A 14,580-nucleotide genomic window follows, 5' to 3' on the forward strand; every position below is an offset into this window, starting at 1 on the left:
AACCTTAGGTGGGGGGAAGAACCAGCTTAGTTTCATGGGATGGTGGAAGGGAGATGGGAAGACAAGAAAAGGAAAGGGAGCAAGGTCTGGGTCAAGAAGTGACAGAGCACTAGGGGGAGAGGCCATGCTCCTGTACACAGTCATGAAAAAGAAATTACCTTTTTTATTTTGCCAGGGAGAGCAAGGGTACTCCAAGAACCCAAAATCAGATATGCAAAAAAACTCAGGTTTCCAGACTTTAATTGGTAGGTCAATTAATTGGTGACAGCCAGTTTAAAATTGGCAGGACTGCACAATTAAATGTTATGGACATGCATTTTTATGTGGCTTTGATTTTGCTGTCTCAAAAACACACCTATATTTAGATTTTTACAATACTAAAATCAATGTAATTAGCTGGTTACCTATCAGGCGATCAGAGCATTTCTCCAGCAGCCTTTGTAAGAAAAATACAGAGAAACCAATGAAATAAAGTTTAGCTTGATGTTTCAGCAAAAGAATCTGGGGGATGTTTTCTTATATTGGCTGAATTAATATAGATAGAAAGTTAAGAAAGCTCAAAGAAGGGAATGATCTGTTAAAATGAGGAACGGGAAAGGGCATGAAACTAAACTGACCAGCCCCTTCTGAGGATTTTTCCATGGCTTACTGCACCAGAAACAGAGAAGAAACAGGAGAGCCACAAGAGTTTGGTTTTCCCACCACGAAGGACTGGCCATCCAAGCAAGAGCCCCAAAGTGGCGTTCTCCCCGTTTACCTTCAGCCATGGGTCTGGTGACGGTCAGCCACGCAGACTGGTTAGCCTCACCAATATAATTGGAAACCTTACAAACATACTCCCCACTCTCAGCCTCTGTCACATTATACAGGGTCAGCACCTCCGCATCGGAGCTATTAATTCCCGAGCTCTAGAACAAGACCAACAACACAGGAGTCACTCAATGGCCAACGGACGGGCACATCTCTCCATGATCAACAGCAACAATCAAGTGGGCATCTCCCTGTGCCCACAAGCCAGAGGTGGGGGGAACTCAAGCTCTCTGCCCATCCCGCCCCCTCTCGCTGCAAGGATATCTCCTGGGGGCACAAACTGCACCCCTCTCACATCTAAAGGAGCAGCAGTACTTAATAGCTGTATGGCAGCTGTATGTTCATCAGATGCTAGAACCTGCTAGCTGCTTTACAGTTCAAAAAACCCTCCAAACCAAGCCTTTTTACTTATTAATTTTTAGCATATATAAAAAACCAGTATACCATTTATGTCATAGAATAAGACATGTTTTAGATACATCATAAAAAGTAAACAAACATGAAAGCCACAATACTCTTTTGTTGGGCATACTAACCGCTAGCTTGTAATTAAAAGTACTTTAAACTATTTTATAATATCATTTTGGTGGCATTCAAAGTAGCTTAAATGAGGTTTTATTCATGCATAAAAATCTCTGTCTTAACACTCACATTTTGGACCTGTTTGCTGGGATAAATTGGCTTCAAAAGCAATGCACTAACCCCCATTTTTCTACCCAATTCTCCTCTTTAAGGTGCTTAGCATTCCTTCAATAAACCTACTGTAAAGTGTTTAAAATGCACAGATGTCTCTTGATGATCAGGTTTTAGCATCACAACCAGGTTGGATTCTGCTCACTGTCAGAAGCCCAAGGCATGGGATTTGAGCTTTTGCACAGCTATAAATAGCAGAGCAGGCACATGAGGCAAATGTGAGTTGTGGCAACATATTGTGGGATGCTCTCCCCAGGGAAGGTCGCCTGGTGCCTTCATTGTACACCTTCAGGTGCCAGGCAAAAACACTCCTCTTTAACCAGGCCTTTGGCTGACTGACATTCAATGCCCTTTTAAAACGTGTTATTGGGTTGTCCTTGTTTTTATTTTGATTATGTATTTTGTGATTTTATATTGTGATTTTATCCTGTGAACTGCCCCGAGACCTGGGGGTGTAGGGCGGTATGCAATTTAAAAAAACAAACTCGCTGAAGGCTATGAATTAAATTCTGAACCCATCCTCCACAGCACCAGCAGAACCATATCTGCTCTGTTTATATTTGGAGAAGTTACTGGTGTGCCACCAGTTCTTCCCTAGCCTTATGGTAACTTCATGTAACAGTAAACAGCGCCACATAAGACTCACATCCTCCTCCCTATGGGGGATTGTAAAACTTCAGGAAGGACTTTTGCTCCCACTTTTAGTTAATGCCAGCTTCTTGTTCCATCTGAAGCAGGGATAGTGTTTTAACTCTATTATAGCTTCATAACTCAAAATTTGAAGTTGTATTGTTTTAAAACCACAGTGAGAGCTAAACCATAAATCCTGGTTCAGGCGAAACAACAACCTGGAGTTAACTACAAGCAGAAGCTTTCAAGTTAATCTTCCTGGCCACATGGTTGGGGAAGAGGGAACTGCAGGAGGGAGGCTAGGCCTCTTCACTTGGGGTTAAAGCATGCTTAGGCGTTGTGTCTGAATGAGGTCAGCTGGTGCTGTGCTGTGCTATGGCATCCCAGCCGTACTCCTTTGGTTGGGAATGGCCAAATTCAGTACCCTCCCACAGCTATTTTTCTTTTGCATGCTTTGCTGTAGAAATCTCACAATGGGGAACTTGGACCCAGACTGAGCTGGCTTGACTTAGTCTGGCTGATCAACCAATTGGAAATAGATTATCCTGCAGCATCAATTTAGAACGGTCTTGTCCCTTGCTTGTAGCCACCTTACATGTCTCCCTCCCAAGGCAGTGGAAACAAGCCCCATGTTAACAAAAATGCCACCCATCACTTGAGATAGTGGGTTTTTCTTTTACCTTCAAGACCTGCACATAAGGCAAGTTATTTGGCCCAATCTTGCTCCCATTGACCTCAATGTGCTTCAACCACTGGATGTGGGGCTGAGGGTCACTGTAGACTTTGCAAACAAATTCAACGTTGCTACCCAGGGAGACGGTCTTGTTAGCCGGGAGCCCAGCTTGTAAGATAGGCCGGTGAGGTGACCTCTCTGGAAAAGACACAGAAGAGAATGGTTTCAGGCAAACTGGAAAAGGAGAGAGATGAAGACCCACTTGCCTATTTATTTAAAACATTTATATACTGTCTTCCAACCAGACGGTTTCCAGGCGGGTTTTTTTTTAAAAAAGTAAAGCAACAAGAATATCAATGATAACTAACACAAAAAACAGTCCGTAAGACCAGCAACTGAATCATAGAATCATAGAGTAGGAAGAGACCACAAGGGCCATTGAGTCCAACCCCCTGCCAAGCAGGAAACACCATCAGAGCACTCCTGACATATGGTTGTCAAGCCTCTGCTTAAAGACCTCCAAAGAAGGAGACTCCACCACACTCCTTGGCAGCAAATTCCACTGTCAAACAGCTCTTACTGTCAGGAAGTTCTTCCTAATGTTTAGGTGGAATCTTCTTTCTTGTAGTTTGGATCCATTGCTCCGTGTCCGCTTCTCTGGAGCAGCAGAAAACAACCTATCTCCCTCCTCTATGTGACATCCTTTTATATATTTGAACATGGCTGTCATATCACCCCTTAACCTCCTCTTCTCCAGGCTAAACATGCCCAGCTCCCTTAGCCGTTCCTCATAAGGCATCGTTTCCAGGCCTTTGACCATTTTGGTTGCCCTCCTCTGGACACGTTCCAGTTTGTCAGTGTCCTTCTTGAACTGTGGTGCCCAGAACTGGACACAGTACTCCAGGTGAGGTCTGACCAGAGCAGAATACAGTGGCACTATTACTTCCCTTGATCTAGATGCTATACTCCTATTGATGCAGCCCAGAATTGCATTGGCTTTTTTAGCTGCCGCGTCACACTGTTGGCTCATGTCAAGTTTGTGGTCAAGCAAGACTCCTAGATCCTTTTCACATGTACTGCTCTCAAGCCAGGTGTCACCCATCTTGTATTTGTGCCTCTCATTTTTTTTTGCCCAAGTGCAATACTTTACATTTCTCCCTATTAAAATTCATCTTGTTTGTTTTGGCCCAGTTCTCTAATCTGTCAAGGTGTGATCCTGTCCTCTGGGGTGTTAGCCACTCCTCCCAGTTTGGTGTCATCTGCAAATTTGATCAGGATGCCCTTGAGTCCATCATCCAAGTCGTTGATAAAGATGTTGAATAAGACCGGGCCCAAGACAGAACCCTGTGGCACCCCACTAGTCACTCTTCTCCAGGATGAAGAGGAACCATTGATGAGCACCCTTTGGGTTCGGTCAGTCAGCCAGTTACAAATCCACTGAGTGGTAGCATAGTCAAGTCCGCATTTTACCAGCTTCTTTACAAGAATATCATGGGGCACCTTGTCAAATGCCTTGCTGAAATCAAGGTAGGCTACATCCACTGCGTTCCCTTCATCTACCAGGCTTGTAATTCTGTCAAAAAACGAGATCAGGTTAGTCTGACATGACTTATTTTTCAGAAATCCATGCTGACTATTGGTGATCACAGCATTCCTTTCTAGGTGTGCTCACAGACCGTTTGCTTAATGATCTGCTCCAGAATCTTCCCTGGTATTGATGTCAGACTGACTGGGCGGAAATTATTTGGGTCCTCTCTTTTCCCCTTTTTGAAAATAGGGACATTTGCCCTCCTCCAGTCTGCCGGGACTTCGCCTGTTCTCCAGGAATTCTCAAAGATGACTGCCAGTGGTTCTGAGATCACATCTGCCAGTTCTTTTAATACTCTTGGATGCAGTTCATCTGACCCTGGAGACTTGAATACATCTAAACTAGCCAAGTATTCTTGTACTATCTCCTTAGTTATTCTGGGCTGTGTTTCCTCTGCTGAATCATTTGCTCCAAATTCTTCAGGTCGGGCATTGTTTTCTTTATTGGAGAAGACTGAGGCAAAGAAGGCATTGAGGAGTTCAAATAGCAGTTTACAATGAAACTCAAACTTTAAGAAGCCCAGGACAGCAAAAAGGTGTTTGTCTGGCACTGGAAACATTACAAAATTGGCGCCCTGTGAGCCTCACTAGGGAGGCGCAAGCAGGGGGCCAATACAGGGAAGGCCCCTTCCCTGGTCACCACCCGCCGCACCTCAAATGGTGCTTACTTCCTTCCAAACACCCCAATCTAATATGTTTGAACTCCAACAACCCTCACTTATTCATAAAAGCATATGCCGTATCATAAAATATTGGGGTGGTGTTAAAACATAAAACACAATTTAAAAAAAAATATTTAAAAATATCAAAATACAGATAATCATTAAGTAAAAACTGAACAGCTGCCAAGGCTTGGAACAGAAAGGTCTTGGTGAGACTCTTGGAAGTGAAAAGCAAGGGTGCCTGCTGGATCCTTGCTGGAAGAGTGTTCCACACCATGGGACTGGAAGCACAAAATGCCCAGCTTCTGGCTGAGACCAGTCAGCTCTGTGTAAACACCAGCCTCAGTTTACCAGCCTGCATCCAGCCCATCAGCGCCTCCAAGCCCTGGGCTAACATCTCAAGCACCTCTTCTGATTCAGATGGAGCAGACTGGACAAATGTCACTCCAATGGCCACAAAACACTCAAGAGCTGGAATAGCCTTGCTGAATGATCATGTCTATGTGGTTGGAGGGTTTGATGGAACAGCACATCTCTCCTCTGTGGAGGCGTATAACATTTGCACAGACTCGTGGACAACTGTGACCAGCATGACAACCCCCCGCTGTGATGTGGGAGCAACAGTCCTGAGGGACAGCTTTATGCCATAGCAGGGTACGATGGGAACCTGTTTCTGAGCAGTATTGAGTGCTATAACCCTGGGAACCCAAAGGTGTGATGCTGGTGTTTGTGTGCTGCGTGAGAAGTGACCTTAGGAGGAAGGCCTTGCAAGAGCTCTTCTGTGGAACAAAGAGATGATGGGAGAAAGTAGTGGCTCCCTTGCAGCCATGCTCTTGTAGCTGTGGATGCAGTGACCATTGCTATCTGGCCTGTGCTGCAGACCTTCAGGCTCATTTTCAAAGCTACTGATTCCATTCAAAAAAACCAATCCACACACAAGGCACTTTGAACTGAAAACAGAGAAATCACATGCTCATGTAATGATAACCCTGTGAAAGTGAGTTGCCTAGAGCAGTATAGATGTCTATGCCTCTGGCCTGCTGCATCTCTAGAGCATCGGCACACACAAGGAAGTTTGAGCATGGCACCAACGGTTTGTGCCTGACTGTTTCCATGTACCAAATATGCTGCAGTGCAGACTTACTGTTAGTGAGCATTGTGTGGGCACATGGTATTTGTTTTTGGAAGCTTTTTACGCCCTGCACAGACTTGCCCATGGTGCTGGGTAGAAGAGCCAGAAGCCCAGGCTGATACATGCAACTGATAAAGACTCTGTGTGTTGGTGTAAGCAATCTGGCCTTCCACCATAATGGAAAAGGGGGCAGTGGAGACTACAGCTTGCTGGAATATTCAGTCTTATCTGCCGGGAAGAAAGGCAAGCAGACAGGCAGAAAATACTGAATTTCATGTTTTTAACAATTTTACCTGAAGAGAGGGTGTGTGTTCTAGTACCTGTGAAGAAGAACCTGTTTACGTCTGCCATCTAAGCCAAGTTTTTTAGTGTTAGTGGAGCAGTAAAGTAGCAAATCTTGAAATATTGGAGGGAAAGAATATACCGTATTTTTTGCTCTATAAGACTCACTTTTTCCCTCCTAAAAAGTAAGGGGAAATGTGTGTGCGTCTTATGGAGCGAATGCAGGCTGCGCAGCTATCCCAGAAGCCAGAACAGCAAGAGGGATTGCTGATTTCACTGCGCAGCGATCCCTCTTGCTCTTCTGGCTTCTGAGATTCAGAATATTTTTTTTCTTGTTCTCCTCCTCCAAAAACTAGGTGCGTCTTGTGGTCTGGTGCGTCTTATAGAGCGAAAAATATGGTATATTATGCTCTGGAAGGCGTGCATCTGCCCAGGCCACTTAGGCTGCATTGCAAATGTCCCTCCAATCTCCACAAATCACTGAACATCTCTTCTCAACTCCACACTGGGCTCAGGCCTTCTGCATGAGCACTGTCAGCACAGGTTGTCTTACACGCAGTTTTTATTTTCTTGTGCTTCTGCTTTAGCACCAAAGTAGGAGCATGAAACCGTTATACAGTGCTACCTTGGGTTACATACACTTCAGGTTACAGACTCCGCTAACCCAGAAATAGTACCTCGGGTTAATAACTTTGCTTTAGGATGAGAACAGAAATCGGGCTCCGGCGGCAGCAGGAGGCCCCATTAGCTAAAGTGGTGCTTCAGGTTAAGAACAGTTTCAGGTTAAGAATGGACCTCCAGAACGAATTAAGTACTTAACCCGAGGTACCACTGTAGATGGAAGGGCTTCAGGTTAAGAACGGACCTCCGGAATGAATTAAGTACTTAACCCGAGGTACCACTGTATTTTGTTAAGAGCACACTAATGTTTACACTGCATTGTCGTTTTACCTACTGTCATTTCTCTCCAGACCCAATTACAACAACAAGGGTTCACATAAACTGGAACATTTGCTCAAGGCATCTCTTTCGTGGCATATTTATGATTCTCCTTACGTATTTTAATTACCCCTCTGGTGTGTTATGCAGCTTGTACTAGATATGTGAATTCATACCACATTGCTGAAATGGACATCTGAGCCTGCACCTGCAACCCCTCACGGATGTGCCCTAAACATTCAGCATGATCCTGGAGCGCTCTCTCTCTCTCTCTCTCTCTCTCTCTCCCATGACCCTCTGAGCCTCTTCCTGTGCCACACAGCTCTACTGGAAGCCAAGGGGTGAATGTATTTATTTGCTGGTTGATACTGGTACGCAGGCTGAGACCCTATCTGCCTGCGGACTGTCTCGCCAGAGTGGTGCATGCTCTGGACTCCCGCTTGGACTACTGCAATGCACTCTACGTGGGGCTCCCTTTGAAGGTGACCCGGAGCGGCCACCAAGACCATATAAGACCTACATTGGCTCCCAGTACGTTTCCGAGCACAATTCAGAGTGTTGGTGCTGACTTTTAAAGCCCTAAATGGCCTCAGTCAAGTATACCTGAAGGAGCGTTTCCTCCCCCATCGTTCTACCCGGACACTGAGGTCCAGCACCGAGGGCCTTCTGGCAGTTCCCTCACTGCGAGAAGCCAAGTTACAGGGAACCAGGCAGAGGGCCTTCTCGGTAGTGGCGCCCTCCCTGTGGAACGCCCTCCCACCAGATGTCAAAGAGAACAACAACTACCAGACTTTTAGAAGACATCTGAAGGTAGCCCTATTTAGGGAAGCTTTTAATGTTTGATGTATTACAGTATTTTAATATTTTTTTGGAAGCCGCCCATAGTGGCTGGGAAAGCCCAGCCAGAAGGGTGGTGTATAAATAATAAATTATTATTATTATTATTATTATTATTATTATTATTACTACTACTACCACTACTACTACTACTACTACTACTATTACTGGCTCCTTGCTTTGGGGATATTATAGCATGGGATAATGATGCATTTTCGAACATCACCGAGTTTATAAGTTCTGTCCTATCACATCAGTGTTTGTGATTAATTTCTTATGTATTTTTTAATAAAAGTATCTCTGGTACATGGGGGGAGGGGCGGAGATGGAGCAGCGAGATGGAGCTGGGAGTCACCTGCCTACCAAGGACGCTTCTCTCCAGATCTCCTGGAATCTGCTGCAAGAGGCTTCACACAAGATGATGTTGAATAGCCTGGTGGACAATCCAGACCCCCCTTGGTCTGCAGTGGGGCAGCCTGGCCTCGCTCCCCGGTCCCGCGGGGATGCTGCCTTCCCATGGAGGGGCAATAGCTTCCATTCACATTGGAGTGGGAGAAAGAGGATTCTCCCTGCCTGGTTCAAGAAAGCTGTGAAGCAATCAAGTGAGCATGAACAACTAGTCAGGTGCAGATCAGAAGCTGGACCCAAACTTTCCAGAAACAAAGAGAATTAGGCTGGCAGGCCTGGAACTGAAAGCCCCCGCCCCGCCCTGCCTGTGAACCTCGCATCTTCACTTGTGATGTGACAAAGCAGGGATTAAGAAGTTATTTCCCCCTCGACGTTGCAAGAGGCTGGAGCCAAGATTTTCTTCTACTTCATCCTAGTCAGTCACTTATTAAAAATACAAAGGGCCTGCTTCCTCCTCTAATCCCTCTAGCTAAGGAGTGGGCCCTCCTATATCCTAAAACCATATTCCACTTCCTGAAGTAAACATCACAGGACCAGCCCTCTCTCTGCCAAAGGCTGTTCTTGCCTGGATTTAAGGAGCATCTTTTCTGCGGTGCTTTATAGGGTTTCCTGACCCAGAAAGGAAACAGACCTTGCCATGCCCTCAGCCCACAGCCCTGGAGAGAGGATCAGAGCCAGAGTCGGCCTCTTCTGCTCTTAAGAGGCCTGTGCCAAAGGGGCTAAGATCACACCTTTTCCCTTTAACCATCTTATTCAATCCATTTTCCAAAATGCAAAGCATAACATTAACTGTACGCAGGAAACAGACATCAAGTAAAACATTAACAATTAAGAAACAGATGGACAAGCTAAAAATACTGTAAATGAAATCACATAATTTCAAACTTGCAAACTTGCCACACAAACTTACGTTTCAAAAGATCTACGCACAAACAATATATTGTGAGATGGTACTGACATAGCAATGATTTGTTTGGCATAGATATAATTACAAATATATGCAAGCTCCTTATTCTTTTATTTAATATTTATTTTGTTACATTCTCTATATATGCTGTACATTGTTTAGCCGTACTTGTTTGCTAATTTTTGGTGACCTATTGCCGTCTAGGTCTTCTTTCCTTGTATTGAGAATTCAAATAATAATAATATTAATAATGTGTTGTTTTTTTTAAAAAAAGATGTGGGCAAACGGTTGGGGAGTATTTTGCTGTTCAGCTTGGGAAAAGAAGGGAGATCAAATATTGGAGAAAGGGTTCCTGCTGCTTTAGATCACAACCTTATGTCCCCTGCTAAGAAGATTAGGAAGAACTTTAAAAGTCCCTTGGTTTCACATTCTTAAACCACTAACATAGTTGAGAGCCCCAAGCTCAGACTCAATAATCATATTATACAGGAACTCAGCCCGTTTATCCAGTTTTAGGAACAGTTTTGACAATACTACTTCCTTGTCTTTGTGTGTCTTATCAGAACTTACACTGTCTTATCTGGTCTTATGTTTTTAACTGGGTGTGTTTTGTTTTGGAAACTTTCTGTACAGTATACACAATTTCATAACAACTTTTGTCCTTTTGTCCCCCTGGTGGTGTGCATGGGGCTGGGGGTCACAGAGGCACAGGGCAGTCCACAGGCACCATGGTCTCCCTTTCCGGTGAAGAACCCTCTGCCATCTGGGCTCAGCTGACCCAGGTTACAGCTTGGAAAGGGCACTTCAGAAGGTTCTGACAGTTCTTAACACCATTTGACCCAGAAAAAATCCAGGTCAGATGCAGGCAAATAAAAGAATGAATAAGCGCCACAGTGCTCCCCACGGCTTGCCAAATGCTCTGGGGATTTCCATTGTTTCTTTGGAGGCTGTCTTACAATACCCTAAAAAGGCAGCTCTGACACTTGGAATTGAGTTGGGGTATAGAGAAGGAAGGAGGCCGCGATGGTGGGATTTGTAAGCAGCAAACAACCAGGTGGCAGAGGAGGGGGTTGTTAAACAACAATCTCTGTGGGGCGGTTAAGGGTAAGAAATAAAGAGAAGTTCCCAGGTTTAGTTCCCAGCATCTCCAGGTTGGGGCTGGGAGAGAATCCTGCCTGAAATCCCGGAGAGCCACTTCCGCCCGGTGAGATGGACGTCTGTCTGTGGAAGCTCATTCTGCTGAGCGCAGCCCTGGGCATCTGCCCCAGAGCCCAGCCCTAAAGACACCCCCGCAGGAACAGCGTGACTGTCCTATAGGACTATAAAGATACAGCAAATGAATGAATGAATGAATGAAACAAGTAAGCTTGTTTCTGGTTCAGGGGCCAGAGTCCTTGGTGGCCCTTTCTGTAGTCACACATCCCAGGCCACCTCTTCTGGCCAATGGGCCCCCAATTGCACTTGAGAGCACCATGAAGCAACATCCGTCAAAGGCAGCAAAGGTGAAGTGGGCAGGTGAAGTTCTTGTCACAAAACTGGGGTTTGGATTTGGGGGTGGCTAGCTATTCATCAAAGGTCAAAGGTCAGACAAACCTAATGAGGGCAGAGCTGATTAACAAAGGGCCTGCCAGTGTGGGGAGTGAGCATTCACAACCCCCTTTGTTCCCCCTTGCAGACTATTCCCTTCAGTTTGCTCAGTGTAATCAAATTAAATTGCATTTTTAATGGTTCATTTAGTGGCATTTAGAGCAACTCCACAAGTGGAACGGCAGAGATCAGCCTGCCTGGGTTGGGAATTAAGGCTAATAAGGAGATTAATTGGGGAGGGTGGCAAGGAGGAGAGAGAGTTTCCGTCTGGCCTCTAAAATTATCATAAGTGAAAAATGAAGTACAGCTTCATGCTTGGGCTGCACAGCCAGCTGCTTGAGCCCACTCAGTGCACACCTCAGGACAGCCAGTCTGAACAAAGAGACAATTCAGAGCCAGAAAACAAAATTCACCCAACCACTGTCTCCTATCCCCTCCTGACACTGAGCCACATACATCCGGCTACTTGCAGAGAATTCCTGCCTACACAATCTTTGTGTGTACCAAGGAGCAAAGGAAGCGGAAGCAACTCAACCCTGCCCCCTTGGTCCTGCTGCTGCATTTTCCTGGGGGGAAAGCTGTACACTGAGAGACTGGATAACACAACCCCCACCCCAATGGTGAAGCACACAAGGAACCTTTCTCTCCACCCCACCATTCCAACTCTCCATGCTGTAAAAAAACAAAGGCATCAGAACATCCCGGCAACCTGATATGTATTAAAAATAACATCTGTAGCTGCATAATTTGTAACATAGCACAGGCAAAGAAGTGATGAGACACCGGAAATAAAGCAGGCTTGGATGACTATATTCCACTCCTGATTTTCTACAGCAAACCAAAAGCCAACCTTGACTAGAAAAAAGTACCCTGAACATGTCCAGTTTCACATTTTAAACTCATGTAACTCATCATGGTTTTGCTCGCTTCCTGCCTTGGGCCAGTCACCAAAACTTAACTAAATGTTGCTTCCTTGTAATGCCTCTTTGTAAAGAGACATTTTTCCCACCCTCCAAATTTGTCTCCATTGAGGCTCTGACCAATGTGGCATCATTACTGTGTCTGACTTCTGAACAGAGATAAACTCTCTAGGAAAGCAATTTATAACTAACCCCTCGGATTCCACACTACTTCCAGCCTCCCATTTCCCTTCCTTTGTCCAGGTCTCCTTACCAACAACGTCAAGCTGGTAGGTATGGTTTAGGGTTCCGTACTTGTTCTCCACAATGCAGGTGTAGTTGCCTTTATCTGATGGCACAACCGAGTCCATGATGATGCTCCAGGTGGCATGACGGACCTGTGGGGAAACAGACACAGGCTGATCAGGAAGGTTACCTGCTGATTGACGGCTGAGGCGGAGGGAGCAATGGCTCTGTCCCCTTGGGCTTTTTCATCTCAGGAGCAAGGCCAAAGGTCTTGCCTGCTCCTGTGCTGCATGTTCTAGGCTGCACATAATTGCTGTTCGAGGTCATGTCCCCCCCCCCCCTTGCTATAGAGAGTAATTGCTGCCAGCTGCTGGGCTGACAACAGAGCCGGCTACATCTGGAAACTGGGATGTGGGACAAGTTTTGTTGGCCAGCACAAGAACCGGTCTTGGAATTCCTCCAGCTGCTCTCCCAGATTTCACTGTGCCCAAGTCTAGCCAGGGTGGTGTATTCAGGGGTGGCCAACTCTCAAGAGACTGCAATCTACTTTCAGAATTAAAAACTGGCAGCAATCTACCCCCTTTTTGGGGGGTTCAGCTCAAAGTTGTAGAGCTTTTTTAGGGAGGAGGAAAGCCCTGTTTGGGGGGGGGGAGTTCTGTTTTTTTGGGGGGAGGGGGTTAAAGGCAAGGGACAAAGGGGGAAAGTCACTCACAAAAAGATCGCTATGGATCAAAACAGCAGCAAAGAGAAAGCTCTGTCTTCTCTTCCAGAGATCATACAACAATGGAGGGTGGGGCAGGGGGCCATGGCAGGAGTCAGTTTTAGCGACGCTAAGGAAAGGGAGTCAGAGATTGACCGTGATCTACCATAACCTCACGGGGATCTACCAGTAGATCACGAATGACCTGTTGGGACATCCCTGGTGTATATAATGTGTGCCATAGGTGAACTCACTTGCACAAGCACAAAATTCGGCACAGAATTTGACATTTAGACAACCCCACTTTATATGCTGTGCCTTGCAAACCCTCACAAGATGGCTTATGAAACAGCTGGTAAACAGCAAAAATTTAAAAACAGACCAATAGGTCAAAACAATTAAAGACACCATGAGCTAAGCTGGAAAAAAAATATCTTAAAAACAAACATTAAAACAGTAAACCTTATGTTTTTGCCCACTTCCTCCCATGGTCCAGTCAGCAAGTCTCACCCTAGTCTACCTCACATGGCTGTTGCGAAGATATCTAAGAAACTCTAAAAGGGCTGCTAAGGGGAATTTGGTGCTTGAAGGCATCAAACATTGGTTCCTTTTACCATAGTGGCACATCTTTGTACTATAAAGAGCCACTTCCATCCAAATCAGCAAAACTGCAAGGCTTCAGCCAATCTAAGTCTGGCTCAATGCCTGCATGTTCTAGATGCTTCCGTTCTATTATTTTCAGCTGAGCTTACTCCCAGGTTCCTGTGCACAGGGGACTGACTCCTAAGGAGTTATTTTAGGCCTGTAGCACTGGGGGTGCGAGCTGTGGGAAGCAGAGTGATTTGTTTTCCTTTTTTAAATGGTGTATGTGTGTATTTGCTATTTAAATTTTACATGCAAGATAGTGAGGAAAAGCATACGGTTCGTATTTTTCCTAAGTGCTCAGTAAAAAAACAAAGTCCACTCTCAACTTTTCAGTGTTGTTGTCCAACAGCAAAATCACTAAACACAGTGAGACTTAATACTGAATAAACATACAAAGGATTGCATGGCACAGGTTGAATATACAGTGGAACCTCGGTTTCCGAGCATCTCGGAACCCGAATGAGTCAGAACCTAAACGCTGAAAACCTGGAAGTGAATGCTTCCGTTTTCAAATGTGCCTTGGAAGTCGAATGGCTTCTGAGGTGCGTTTCTCCATTGTAATTGCCGACTGGCAATTGTGCCTTGGTTATTGAACGTTTTGGAAATCGAGCAGTCTTCCAGAATGGATTATTTTTGGCAGCCGAGGTTCCGCTATATTACAAGTTGTCTTTTAGGTATTTCCCCCCCAAGCACTGCATGGATGTCATAGGTTTTCATGCTTTCTGTAAGTTTAGAACTCCACCACTTCAGACAGCCTCTGAACCTGCAGCAAACCTGGCTAAATATCCAGTGATGGACACTTGTCTTTCTCCGGGTCTTTGGGGAGCCTACCTCTGCTGAGGGAGCAGAGACAAATCACAGAAAAGAGCACCTGGCCTCCAACCTGCTTATGGGATGTGTGGTGCATCTGGCTGCCATTGTGGGAAGCACAATGCTGATCCTG

General features: G+C 45.4%; 1 protein-coding gene and 1 long non-coding RNA gene across 4 annotated transcripts in view; one reads left to right on the top strand and one right to left on the bottom strand.

Moving 5' to 3' along the window:
* Nucleotides 1-14,580, bottom strand: part of FGFR1 (fibroblast growth factor receptor 1) — a 112,125-nt gene that overhangs the window by 26,462 nt on the left and 71,083 nt on the right. For 2 of the 3 annotated variants that reach the window (XM_079954981.1, XM_079954980.1), the window contains 2 exons: nt 12,321-12,444; nt 2,814-3,004 (listed from right to left, as the gene is read on the bottom strand). In XM_079954981.1, coding sequence (XP_079811107.1) covers nt 2,814-3,004; nt 12,321-12,444 — 315 coding nt within the window. Of the gene's footprint in view, nt 1-757; nt 909-2,813; nt 3,005-12,320; nt 12,445-14,580 lie in introns of all 3 variants that reach the window. The other variant, XM_079954979.1, reaches the window with a different exon arrangement.
* LOC307204014 overlaps nt 1-14,580 on the top strand; it is a 125,951-nt gene that overhangs the window by 23,142 nt on the left and 88,229 nt on the right. The window lies entirely within an intron of this gene.

This window comes from Podarcis cretensis, assembly GCF_951804945.1.
Source record: "Podarcis cretensis genome assembly, chromosome: 15".
NCBI classification, from domain to species: Eukaryota; Metazoa; Chordata; class Lepidosauria; order Squamata; family Lacertidae; genus Podarcis; species Podarcis cretensis.